Source organism: Oncorhynchus keta, unplaced genomic scaffold (genome assembly GCF_023373465.1).
Source record: "Oncorhynchus keta strain PuntledgeMale-10-30-2019 unplaced genomic scaffold, Oket_V2 Un_contig_8064_pilon_pilon, whole genome shotgun sequence".
In the NCBI taxonomy this organism is placed as follows: domain Eukaryota; kingdom Metazoa; phylum Chordata; class Actinopteri; order Salmoniformes; family Salmonidae; genus Oncorhynchus; species Oncorhynchus keta.
Genome location: NW_026289837.1, coordinates 54,251 through 67,887, shown reverse-complemented (window position 1 = coordinate 67,887; position 13,637 = coordinate 54,251). Strand labels below are relative to the sequence as shown.

Genomic DNA, 13,637 nt, shown 5'->3' with positions numbered 1-13,637 from the left:
CTGTCTGTGTGATGCGTGCTATTGGTTAAGTCCTGTCTGTGTGATGCGTGCTATTGGTTAAGTCCTGTCTGTGTGATGCGTGCTATTGGTTAAGTCCTGCCTGTGTGATGCGTGCTATTGGTCCTCGTTAGGAATCAGTCAGATGAAGATTTCTGGTTTCTGCTGTTGAACTTCTTTGGTTAAGTCCTGTCTGTGTGATGCGTGCATCCTTACTTTACACTTCACTAACTGTCTGTGTGACCAAAATAACCTGCTCTGATGACCTGTCTGACCTCCTGTCTGTGTGATGCGTCTCCTGTCTGTGTGATCGTGCTAGTTAAGTCCTGCCTGTGTGATGCGTGCTATTGGTTACCTGTCTGTGTGATGCCTCCTCCACATGGCAGCCTGCCTGTGTGATGCATTGGTTAAGTCCTGTCTGTCTTCTATTGGTTAAGTCCTGTCTGTGTGATGTCTATTGGTTAAGTCCTGCCTGTGTGATGCAAGTCCTGACCTCTAAGTCCCCTGATGCTCTATTGGTTAAGTCCTGTCTGTCTCTATCCAGTATGGCAGGACACCTCTCTGTGTGATGCACATGGCAGCTATCAACGGTTAAGTTCTAGAGGTAGTCAGACACCTGACCTCTAAGCTCTGACCTCTAACCCCTGAGCTCTAACCTCTGTCTCTCTCCAGTTATGGCAGGTTACACCGTGCTCCTGTCTGTGTGACATGGTTAAGTCCTGCTATCAACAGTCTTCTGTGTGATGCGTGCTAGAAGTCCTGTAGTCAGGTTAAGTCATGCCTGTGCTGACCTGTCTAACCCCTGACCTCTAACCTCTGACCTCTAACCCCGTGACCTCTAACCTCTAACCTCTGTCTCTCTCCAGTATGGCAGGACACCTCTCCACATGGCAGCTATCAACGGTCTTCTAGAGGTAGTCAGACACCTGATCTCTAAGCTCTGACCTCTAACCCCTGAGCTCTAACCTCTGTCTTTCTCCAGTATGGCAGGACAGCTCTCCACATGGCAGCTATCAACGGTCTTCTAGAAGTAGTCAGACACCTGACCTCTAAGCTCTTGGCTCTAACCTCTGTCTCTATCCAGTATGGCAGGACACCTCTCCACATGGCAGCTATCAACAGTCTTCTAGAAGTAGTCAGACACCTGACCTCTAAGCTCTGACCTCTAACCCCTGAGCTCTAACCTCTGTCTCTATCCAGTATGGCAGGACACCTCTCCACATGGCAGCTATCAACGGTCTTCTAGAAGTAGTCTAACCCCTGACCTCTAACCTCTGACCTCTAACCTCTGTCTCTCTCCAGTATGGCAGGACACCTCTCCACATGGCAGCTATCAACGGTCTTCTAGAGGTAGTCAGACACCTGACCTCTAAGCTCTGACCTCTAACCCCTGAGCTCTAACCTCTGACTTCTAACCTCTGTCTCTCTCCAGTATGGCAGGACAGCTCTCCACATGGCAGCTATCAACGGTCTTCTAGAGGTAGTCAGACACCTGACCTCTGACCTCTAAGCTCTGACCTCTGTCTCTCTCCAACCCCTGACCTCTTCTAACCTCTGACTTCTAACCTCTTTCTCTCTGTCTCTCCAGTATGGCAGGACACCTCTCCACATGGCAGCTATCAACGGTCTTCTAGAAGTAGTCTAACCCCTGACCTCTAACCTCTGTCTCTCTCCAGTATGGCAGGACACCTCTCCACGTGGCAGCTATCAACGGTCTTCTAGAGGTAGTCAGACACCTGACCTCTGACCTCTAACCCCTGTCTCTTTCCAGTATGGCAGGACACCTCTCCACATGGCAGCTATCAACGGTCTTCTAGAGGTAGTCAGACACCTGATCTCTAAGCTCTGACCTCTAACCCCTGAGCTCTAACCTCTGTCTTTCTCCAGTATGGCAGGACAGCTCTCCACATGGCAGCTATCAACGGTCTTCTAGAAGTAGTCAGACCTCTGACCTCTACTGACCTCTCTAAGCAGCTCTGGCACTATCAACGGTCTTCTAACCCTGAGCTCTAACCTCTGTCTCTATCCAGTATGGCAGGACACCTCTCCACATGGCAGCTATCAACGGTCTTCTAGAGGTAGTCAGACACCTGACCTCTAAGCTCTGACCTCTAACCCCTGAGCTCTAACCTCTGTCTCTATCCAGTATGGCAGGACACCTCTCCACATGGCAGCTATCAACGGTCTTCTAGAGGTAGTCAGACACCTGACCTCTAAGCTCTGACCTCTAACCCCTGAGCTCTAACCTCTGTCTCTATCCAGTATGGCAGGACACCTCTCCACATGGCAGCTATCAACGGTCTTCTAGAGGTAGTCAGACACCTGACCTCTAAGCTCTGACCTCTAACCCCTGAGCTCTAACCTCTGTCTCTATCCAGTATGGCAGGACACCTCTCCACATGGCAGCTATCAACGGTCTTCTAGAGGTAGTCAGACACCTGACCTCTGACTTCTAACCTCTGTCTCTCTCCAGTATGGCAGGACACCTCTCCACATGGCAGCTATCAACGGTCTTCTAGAAGTAGTCAGACACCTGACCTCTAAGCTCTGACCTCTAACCCCTGAGCTCTAACCTCTGTCTCTCTCCAGTATGGCAGGACACCTCTCCACATGGCAGCTATCAACGGTCTTCTAGAGGTAGTCAGACACCTGTGTGTAGCTGGGGCCAATACAGACGTCGTCACCAATGTAAGTTATTTAAGCAATAAGGCCCGGGGGGGCGTGGCATATGGCCAATATATCACGGCTAAGTGCTGTTATTAGGCAGGACGCAACGCAACGTGGCTCGAACCACCAAGTTTATATTAACCTTGATACCACACCTTTCTTTAAGCACTTCATGAGGCTGTGTTTCTGGGACAATTGAAGGTACCAACAGATATCTCTGTGGAACTCCACATTACATTCATACAGCACCTTTCACAGAGTCTCAAATCAAAAACTAACATGGAACCTAGTGGGTTGATCTGGAACTCATCCCTACTGTACAGTTACATCTATACAGTTACATCCCTACTATACAGTTACATCCCTACTATACAGTTACATCCCTACTATACAGTTACATCTGTACATTTACATCCCTACTATACAGTTACATCCCTACTGTACAGTTACATCCATACTGTACAGTTACGTCCCTACTATACAGTTACGTCCCTACTGTACAGTTACATCCCTACTATACAGTTACATCCATACTGTACAGTTACATCCCTACTAATATAAAAATATAATAATATATAATAATACTGTACAGTTACATCCCTACTGTACAGTTACATCCCTACTATACAGTTACATTCCTACTATACAGTTACATCCCTACTGTACAGTTACATCCCTACTGTACAGTTACATCCCTACTATACAGTTACATCCCTACTGTACAGTTACATCCCTACTATACAGTTACATCCCTACTGTACAGTTACATCCCTACTATACAGTTACATCCCTACTATACAGTTACATCCCTACTATACAGTTACATCCCTACTATACAGTTACATCCCTACTGTACAGTTACATCCCTACTATACAGTTACATCCCTACTGTACAGTTACATCCCTACTATACAGTTACATCCCTACTATACAGTTACATCCATACTGTACAGTTACATCCCTACTATACAGTTACATCCCTACTATACAGTTACATCTATACAGTTACATCCCTACTGTACAGTTACATCCCTACTATACAGTTACATCCCTACTATACAGTTACATCCCTACTGTACAGTTACATCCCTACTGTACAGTTACATCCCTACTGTACAGTTACATCCCTACTATACAGTTACATCCCTACTATACAGTTGCATCTGTACAGTTACATCCCTACTGTACAGTTACATCCCTACTGTACAGTTACATCCATACTGTACAGTTACATCCCTACTATACAGTTACATCCCTAATATACAGTTACATCTATACAGTTACATCCCTACTGTACAGTTACATCCTTACTATACAGTTACATCTGTACAGTTACATTCCTACTGTATAGTTACATCCCTACTATACAGTTACATCTGTACAGTTACATCCCTAATATACAGTTACATCCCTACTATACAGTTATATCCCTACTATACAGTTACATCCCTACTGTACAGTTACATCCCTACTGTACAGTTACATCCCTACTGTACAGTTACATCCCTACTATACAGTTACATCCCTACTATACAGTTACATCCCTACTATACAGTTACATCCCTACTATACAGTTACATCCCTACTGTACAGTTACATCCCTACTGTACAGTTACATCTGTACAGTTACATTCCTACTGTATAGTTACATCCCTACTATACAGTTACATCTGTACAGTTACATCCATACTGTACAGTTACATCCCTACTATACAGTTACATCCCTACTATACAGTTACATCCCTACTATACAGTTGCATCTGTACAGTTACATCCCTACTGTACAGTTACATCCCTACTATACAGTTACATCCCTACTATACAGTTACATCCATACTGTACAGTTACATCCCTACTATACAGTTACATCCCTACTATACAGTTACATCTATACAGTTACATCCCTACTGTACAGTTACATCCCTACTATACAGTTACATCTATACAGTTACATCCCTACTATACAGTTACATCCCTACTGTACAGTTACATCCCTACTATACAGTTACATCCCCTACATCTTACATCTGTACATTTACATCCCTACTTACATACAGTTACATCCATACTGTACAGTTACATCCCTACTATACAGTTACATCCATACTGTACAGTTACATCCCTACTGTACAGTTACATCCCTACTGTACAGTTACATCCCTACTATACAGTTACATCCCTACTATACAGTTACATCCCTACTATACAGTTACATCCATACTGTACAGTTATATCCCTACTGTACAGTTACATCCCTATTGTACAGTTACATCCCTACTATACAGTTACATCCATACTGTACAGTTGCATCCCTACTATACAGTTACATCCCTAATATACAGTTACATCTATACAGTTACATCCCTACTGTACAGTTACATCCCTACTATACAGTTACATCTATACAGTTACATCCCTACTGTACAGTTACATCCCTACTATACAGTTACATCCCTACTATACAGTTACATCCCTACTGTACAGTTACATCCCTACTTTACAGTTACATCCCTACTGTACAGTTACATCCCTACTATACAGTTACATCCCTACTATACAGTTACATCCCTACTGTACAGTTACATCCCTACTGTACAGTTACATTCCTACTGTACAGTTACATCCCTACTGTACAGTTACATCCCTACTATACAGTTACATCCCTACTCTACAGTTACATCCCTACTGTACAGTTACATCCCTACTATACAGTTACATCCCTACTATACAGTTACATCCCTACTATACAGTTACATCCCTACTGTACAGTTACATCTATACTGTACAGTTTCGTCCCTACTATACAGTTACATCTATACTGTACAGTTACATCCCTACGATACAGTTACATCCCTACTATACAGTTACATCCCTACTATACAGTTACATCCCTACTGTACAGTTACATCCCTACTATACAGTTACATCCCTACTGTACAGTTACATCCCTACTATACAGTTACATCCCTACTGTACAGTTGCATCTATACTGTACAGTTACATCCCTACTGTACGGTTACATCCCTACTATACCAGTTTCGTCCCTACTATACAGTTACATCCCTACTGTACAGTTACGTCCCTACTATACAGTTACATTCCTACTATACAGTTACGTCCCTACTATACAGTTACATCCCTACTGTACAGTTACATCCCTACTGTACAGTTACATCCCTACTATACAGTTACATCTATACTGTACAGTTACATCCCAGTACTGTACAGTTACATCCCTACTATACAGTTACATCCCTACTGTACAGTTACATCTATACTGTACAGTTACATCTATACTGTACAGTTACATCCCTACTGTACGGTAACATCCCTACTATACAGTTACATCCCTACTATACAGTTACATCTATACTGTACAGTTTCATCCCTACTCTTACATCTATACTGTACAGTTACATCCCTACTATGCAGTTTCGTCCCTACTATACAGTTACATCCCTACTATACAGTTACATCCCTACTGTACAGTTTCATCCCTACTGTACAGTTACATCCCTACTGTACAGTTACATCCCTACTATACAGTTACATCCCTACTGTACAGTTGCATCTATACTGTACAGTTACATCCCTACTGTACGGTTACATCCCTACTATACCAGTTTCGTCCCTACTATACAGTTACATCCCTACTGTACAGTTACGTCCCTACTATACAGCATTGTTTGTGTTTTTCTCACTCTCTCTCCCCCTCGTCTCGCTCCCTCTCCCTCTCCCTCCTTCTCTGTCCCTCAGGATGGTAAAACAGCAGAAGATTTGGCAGTGCAGGAGCAGCAGGAGCATGTTGCTGTGTTGCTGGTTAAACTGAAGAAGGTACTACCACACATCTCTGTGGCCCTCCACATTACATATATTCTTTTAAATTGTTTTTTATTTAACCAAGCAAGTCAGTTAAGAACAAATTCTTATTTTCAATGACGGCCTAGGAACAGTGGGTTAACTGCCTTGTTCAGGGGCAGAACGACAGATTTTTAACTTGTCAGCTTGGAGATTTGATCTGGCCCAACACTCTACACACAATACCCCATAATGTCAAAGTTCACATTTTTACAAATTAATAAAAAATTAAAAGCTGAAATGTCTTCAGTCAGTATTCAACCCATTTGTTACGGCCTAAATCAGTTCAGGAGTAATGTGCTGAACAAGTCACATAATAAGATGCTCTGTGTGTTTAAGAATAGTGTTTAACATCATTTTCGAATGACTCCCTGAACACGTAGAGTTGAAGTCAGAAGTTTACATACACCTTAGCCAAATACATTTAAACTTTCACAATTCCTGACATTTAATTCTAGTAAAAATTCTGTTTTAGGTCAGTTAGATTCACCACTTTATTTAAGAATGTGAAATGTCTGAATAATAGTAGAGTGAATTATTTATTTCATCACATTCCCAGTGGGTCAGAAGTTTACATACACTCAATTAGTATTTGGTAGCATTGCCCTTTTAAATTGTTTAACTTGGGTCAAATGTTTCGGGTAGCCTTCCACAAGCTTTCCACAATAATTTGTGAAATAATCTGTCTGTAAACAATTTTTGGAAAAATTAAAAATGTCCTAACCGACTTGCCAAAACTATAGTTTAACAAGAAATTTGTGGAGTGGTTGAAAAATGGGTTTTAATAATAATAATAATAATATAATATATGCCATTTAGCAGACGCTTTTATCCAAAGCGACTTACAGTCATGTGTGCATACATTCTACGTATGGAATGATCTATTGTCAACAACTGTTCTGTACTCTGTCATTTAGGCCATTTTATGTTTTGTGTGGACCCCAAAGAAGGGCACCAATTGGCTTTAAGAAAAAAATGTACCCGACATTGAATAGCATGGTGAAGATATTAATTACACTTTGGATGGTGTATCAATACACCCAAAATACAGGCTTCCCATCTTCCCTCCCCCATCCTCCCTCCCTTCCCATCTTCTCTCCTTCCCATCTTCTCTCCTTCCCATCCTCCCTCCCTCCTTCCCTTCCCTACCTCCCTTCCTTCCCTACCTCCCTCCTTCCCTTCCTTCCCTACCTGCCTCCTTCCCTTCCCTCCCTTCCTTCCTTCCTTCCTTCCTTCCTTCCTTGGCTTCCTTCCTTGCTTCCTTCCTTGCTTCCTTCCTTCCTTCCCTCCCTCCCTCCCTCCCTCCCTCCCTCCCTCCCTCCCTCCCTCACCATCTTGCTGGTGAGTCCCTGATCCACCTCTACGCAGACGACACCATTCTGTATACTTCTGGCCCTTCTTTGGACACTGTGTTAACAACCCTCCAGGCAAGCTTCAATGCCATACAACTCTCCTTCCGTGGCCTCCAACTGCTCTTAAATACAAGTAAAACTAAATGCATGCTCTTCAACCGATCGCTACCTGCACCTACCCGCCTGTCCAACATCACTACTCTGGACGGCTCTGACTTAGAATACGTGGACAACTACAAATACTTAGGTGTCTGGTTAGACTGTAAACTCTCCTTCCAGACCCATATCAAACATCTCCAATCCAAAGTTAAATCTAGAATTGGCTTCCTATTTCGCAACAAAGCATCCTTCACTCATGCTGCCAAACATACCCTTGTAAAACTGACCATCCTACCAATCCTCGACTTTGGCGATGTCATTTACAAAATAGCCTCCAATACCCTACTCAACAAATTGGATGCAGTCTATCACAGTGCAATCCGTTTTGTCACCAAAGCCCCATATACTACCCACCATTGCGACCTGTACGCTCTCGTTGGCTGGCCCTCGCTTCATACTCGTCGCCAAACCCACTGGCTCCATGTCATCTACAAGACCCTGCTAGGTAAAGTCCCCCTTATCTCAGCTCGCTGGTCACCATAGCATCTCCCACCTGTAGCACACGCTCCAGCAGGTATATCTCTCTAGTCACCCCCAAAACCAATTCTTTCTTTGGCCGCCTCTCCTTTCAGTTCTCTGCTGCCAATGACTGGAACGAACTACAAAAATCTCTGAAACTGGAAACACTTATCTCCATCACTAGCTTTAAGCACCAACTGTCAGAGCAGCTCACAGATTACTGCACCTGTACATAGCCCACCTATAATTTAGCCCAAACAACTACCTCTTTCCCTACTGTATTTAATTAATTAATTTATTTTGCTCCTTTGCACCCCATTATTTTTATTTCTACTTTGCACATTCTTCCATTGTAAAACTACCATTCCAGTGTTTTACTTGCTATATTGTATTTACTTTGCCACCATGGCCTTTTTTGCCTTTACCTCCCTTCTCACCTCATTTGCTCACATTGTATATAGACTTGTTTATACTGTATTATTGACTGTATGTTTGTTTTACTCCATGTGTAACTCTGTGTCGTTGTGTCTGTCAAACTGCTTTGCTTTATCTTGGCCAGGTCGCAATTGTAAATGAGAACTTGTTCTCAACTTGCCTACCTGGTTAAATAAAGGTGAAATAAAAATACAATAAATAAATATATAAAAATATTCCCTCTCTTCCCTCCCTCCCTCCCTCCCTCCCTCCCTCCCTCCCTCCCTCCCTCCCTCCCTCCCTCCCTCCCTCCCTCCTCCCTCCCTCCCTCCCTCTTCCCTTCCCATCTTCCCTCACCTCCTTCCCATCTTCCCTCCCTCATCCTCCTCCCCATCTTCCCTCCCCATCCTCCTCCCCATTTTCCCTCCCTCCTTCCCTCCCCATCTTCCCTCCCTCCTTCCCTCCCCATCCTCCCTCCCTCCTTCCCTTCCTTCCCACCTTCCCTCCCCATCCTCCCTCCCTCCTTCCCTTCCTTCCCATCTTCCCTCCCCATCCTCCTCCCCATCTTCCCTCCCCATCCTCCTCCCCATATTCTCTTACCTCCCTCCTTCCCATCTTCCCTCCCCATCCTCCTCCCCATCTTCTCTTCCCTCCCTCCTTCCCTCCCCATCCTCCTCCCCATCTTCTCTTCCCTCCCTCCTTCCCTTCCTTCCCATCTTCCCTCCCCATCCTCCTCCCCATCTTCCCTCCCCCCTCCTCCCCATATTCTCTTCCCTCCCTCCTTCCCATCTTCCCTCCCCATCCTCCTCCCCATCTTCTCTTCCCTCCCTCCTTCCCATCTTCCCTCCCCATATTCTCTTCCCTCCCGCCTCCCCATCTTCCCTCCCCATCCTCCTCCCCATCTTCTCTTCCCTCCCCCCTTCCCATCTTCCCTCCCCATCCTCCTCCCCATCTTCTCTTCCCTCCCTCCTTCCCATCTTCCCTCCCCATCCTCCTCCCCATCTTCTCTTCCCTCCCTCCTTCCCATCTTCCCTCCCCATCCTCCTCCCCATCTTCCCTCCCCTCCTCCCCATATTCTCTTCCCTCCCTCCTTCCCATCTTCCCTCCCCATCCTCCTCCCCATCTTCTCTTCCCTCCCTCCTTCCCATCTTCCTTCCCTCCCTCCTTCCCATCTTCCCTCCCCATATTCTCTTCCCTCCCGCCTCCCCATCTTCCCTCCCCATCCTCCTCTCCATCTTCTCTTCCTCCCTCCTTCCCATCTTCCCTCCCCATACTCCTCCCCATCTTCTCTTCCCTCCCTCCTCCCCATCTTCCCTCCCCATCCTCCTCCCCATCTTCTCTTCCCTCCCTCCTTCCCATCTTCCCTCCCCATCCTCCTCCCCATCTTCTCTTCCCTCCCTCCTTCCCTTCCTTCCCATCTTCCCTCCCCATCCTCCTTCCCATCTTCCCTCCCCATCCTCCTCCCCATCTTCCCTCCCCATCCTCCTCCCCATCTTCTCTTCACTCCCTCCTTCCCTCCTTCCCATCTTCCCTCCTTCCCTTCCCTCCCTCCTTCCCTTCCTTCCCCCATCGTCCTTCCCTCCCTCCTTCCCTCCCCATTCTCCTTCCCTCCCTCCTTCCCTCCCCATTCTCCCTCCCTCCTTCCCTTCCCTCCCTCCCTCCATTCCCTCCCTCCTTCCCTTCCCTCCGTTCCCTCCTTCCCTTCCCTTCCCTTCCCTTCCCTTCCCTTCCCTTCCCTTCCCTTCCCTTCCCTCCCTCCCTCCCTCCCTCCCTCCATTCCTTCCCTTCCCTTCCCTTCCCTCCCTCCCTCCCTCCATTCCTCCCTTCCTTCTTCCCTCCCTCCCCCCTCCCTCCCTCCTTCCCTCCCCATCCTCCCTCCCTCCTTCCCTTCCTTCCCACCTTCCCTCCCCATCCTCCCTCCCTCCTTCCCTTCCCTTCCCTTCCCCCTCCCCATCCATTCCCTCCCTCCCTCCCTCCCTCCCTCCCCTCCCTCCCTCCCTCCCTCCCTCCCTCCCTCCCTCCCTCCCTCCCTCCCTCCTTCCCTTCCCTTCCCTTCCCTTCCCTTCCCTTCCCTTCCCTTCCCTCCCTCCCTCCCTCCCTCCCTCCCTCCCCTCCCTCCCTCCCCTCCCTCCCTCCCCTCCCTCCCTCCCTCCCTCCCCTCCCTCCTTCCCTTCCCTTCCCTCCCTCCCTCCGTTCCCTCCCTCCCTCCCTCCCCCCTTCCCTTCCCCTCCCTCCGTTCCCTCCCCCCCCTTCCCCTCCCTCCGTTCCCTCCCTCCCCCTCCCTCCCTCCCCCCTTCCCCTCCCTCCCTCCCTTCCCTTCCCTTCCCTTCCCACCCTCCCTCCCTCCCTCCCTCCCTCCTTCCTTCCTTCCTTCCTTCCTTCCTTCCTTCCTTCCTTCCTCCCTCCCTCCCTCCCTCCCTCCCTCCTTCCCTCCCTCCCTCCAACCCTCCTTCCTCCCCTCCCTCCCTCCCTCCCCCCCTCCCTCCCCCTCCCCTCCCTCCCTCCCTCCCTCCCTCCTTCCCTCCTTCCCTCCCTCCCTCCCTCCCTCCCTCCCTCCCTCCTTCTCTTTCTCAGTATATGTCAGAAGGGAAGTGTCCGTTCATAAAGGTTTCCACCGATACCTCAGGTCTATAGTAGTATTTCTCTTTGTTATATGATCTGATTGTTCCCCCTCTCCAGAACAACCATAAAGGCAGCTACATCCAGGCTCTGCGTCCCACCAGCACCCCCCAGCCTCGGGTCAAGCTGAAGCTGCTGGGCCACTGTGGCTCTGGGAAGAGCTCCCTCCTGGAGAGTCTGAAGTGTGGCATCCTAAGGGGCTTCTTCAGGAGGAGACGACCACGGGGCAACAACACCCCACGACACCCCAACTCACCCATGGATGGCAAGGCTGCAGGTAGGATTCACACACACACAGGGACACACTGGTTTTAATGGCTGAGGATGAACCGTAGCAACATATCAAGCCCCAAGATAAGTTATTACTTATCTCTACCCCAGCTCACCATAGTGGGTTCATATTATTAAGATGTTCATGTCTCTGGCCAGGGGCTTTCTTTGACAGTATGGTAGTATAATAAACAGTCAGTATAGACAGTATGGTAGTATAGTAAACAGTCAGTATAGACAGTATGGTAGTATAGTAAACAGTCAGTATAGTGTACAGACAGTATGGTAGTATAGTAAACAGTCAGTATAGACAGTATGGTAGTATAGCAAACAGTCAGTATAGTGTATAGACAGTATGGTAGTATAGTAAACAGTCAGTATAGTGTATAGACAGTATGGTAGTATAGTAAACAGTCAGTATAGTGTATAGACAGTATGGTAGTATAGTAAACAGTCAGTATAGACAGTATGGTAGTATAGTAAACAGTCGGTATAGTGTATAGACAGTATGGTAGTATAGTAAACAGTCAGTATAGTGTATAGACAGTATGGTAGTATAGTAAACAGTCAGTATAGTGTATAGACAGTATGGTAGTATAGTAAACAGTCAGTATAGTGTATAGACAGTATGGTAGTATAGTAAACAGTCAGTATAGTGTATAGACAGTATGGTAGTATAGTAAACAGTCAGTATAGACAGTATGGTAGTATAGCAAACAGTCAGTATAGTGTATAGACAGTATGGTAGTATAGTAAACAGTCAGTATAGACAGTATGGTAGTATAGTAAACAGTCGGTATAGTGTGTAGACAGTATGATAGTATAGTAAACAGTCAGTATAGACAGTATGATAGTATAGTAAACAGTCAGTATAGTGTACAGACAGTATGATAGTATAGTAAACAGTCAGTATAGACAGTATGGTAGTATAGTAAACAGTCGGTATAGTGTGTAGACAGTATGGTAGTATAGTAAACAGTCAGTATAGTGTATAGACAGTATGGTAGTATAGTAAACAGTCAGTATAGTGTATAGACAGTATGGTAGTATAGTAAACAGTCAGTATAGTGTATAGACAGTATGGTAGTATAGTAAACAGTCAGTATAGACAGTATGGTAGTATAGTAAACAGTCAGTATAGTGTATAGACAGTATGGTAGTATAGTAAACAGTCAGTATAGACAGTATGGTAGTATAGTAAACAGTCAGTATAGACAGTATGGTAGTATAGTAAACAGTCGGTATAGTGTGTAGACAGTATGGTAGTATAGTAAACAGTCAGTATAGTGTATAGACAGTATGGTAGTATAGTAAACAGTCAGTATAGTGTATAGACAGTATGGTAGTATAGTAAACAGTCAGTATAGTGTATAGACAGTATGGTAGTATAGTAAACAGCCAGTATAGACAGTATGGTAGTATAGTAAACAGTCGGTATAGTGTACAGACAGTATGATAGTATAGTAAACAGTCAGTATAGTGTACAGACAGTATGATAGTATAGTAAACAGTCAGTATAGTGTATAGACAGTATGGTAGTATAGTAAACAGTCAGTATAGTGTATAGACAGTATGGTAGTATAGTAAACAGTCAGTATAGACAGTATGGTAGTATAGTAAACAGTCGGTATAGTGTGTAGACAGTATGGTAGTGTAGTAAACAGTCGGTATAGTGTATAGACAGTATGGTAGTATAGTAAACAGCCAGTATAGTGTATAGACAGTATGGTAGTATAATAAACAGTCAGTATAGACAGTATGGTAGTATAGTAAACAGTCAGTATAGACAGTATGGTAGTATAGTAAACAGTCAGTATAGTGTACAGACAGTATGGTAGTATA

At 45.7% G+C, this 13,637-nt stretch overlaps 1 protein-coding gene across 1 annotated transcript in view; it reads left to right on the top strand.

Annotated features, from left to right (window-relative positions):
- The window catches only part of dapk1 (death-associated protein kinase 1), a 194,357-nt gene that overhangs the window by 138,774 nt on the left and 41,946 nt on the right, over positions 1 to 13,637 (top strand). The window contains exons 18-20 of the mRNA XM_052512193.1: positions 2,587 to 2,685; positions 6,421 to 6,498; positions 11,586 to 11,802. Of these exons, the coding sequence (XP_052368153.1) occupies positions 2,587 to 2,685; positions 6,421 to 6,498; positions 11,586 to 11,802 (394 nt within the window). The remainder of the gene's footprint in view (positions 1 to 2,586; positions 2,686 to 6,420; positions 6,499 to 11,585; positions 11,803 to 13,637) is intronic.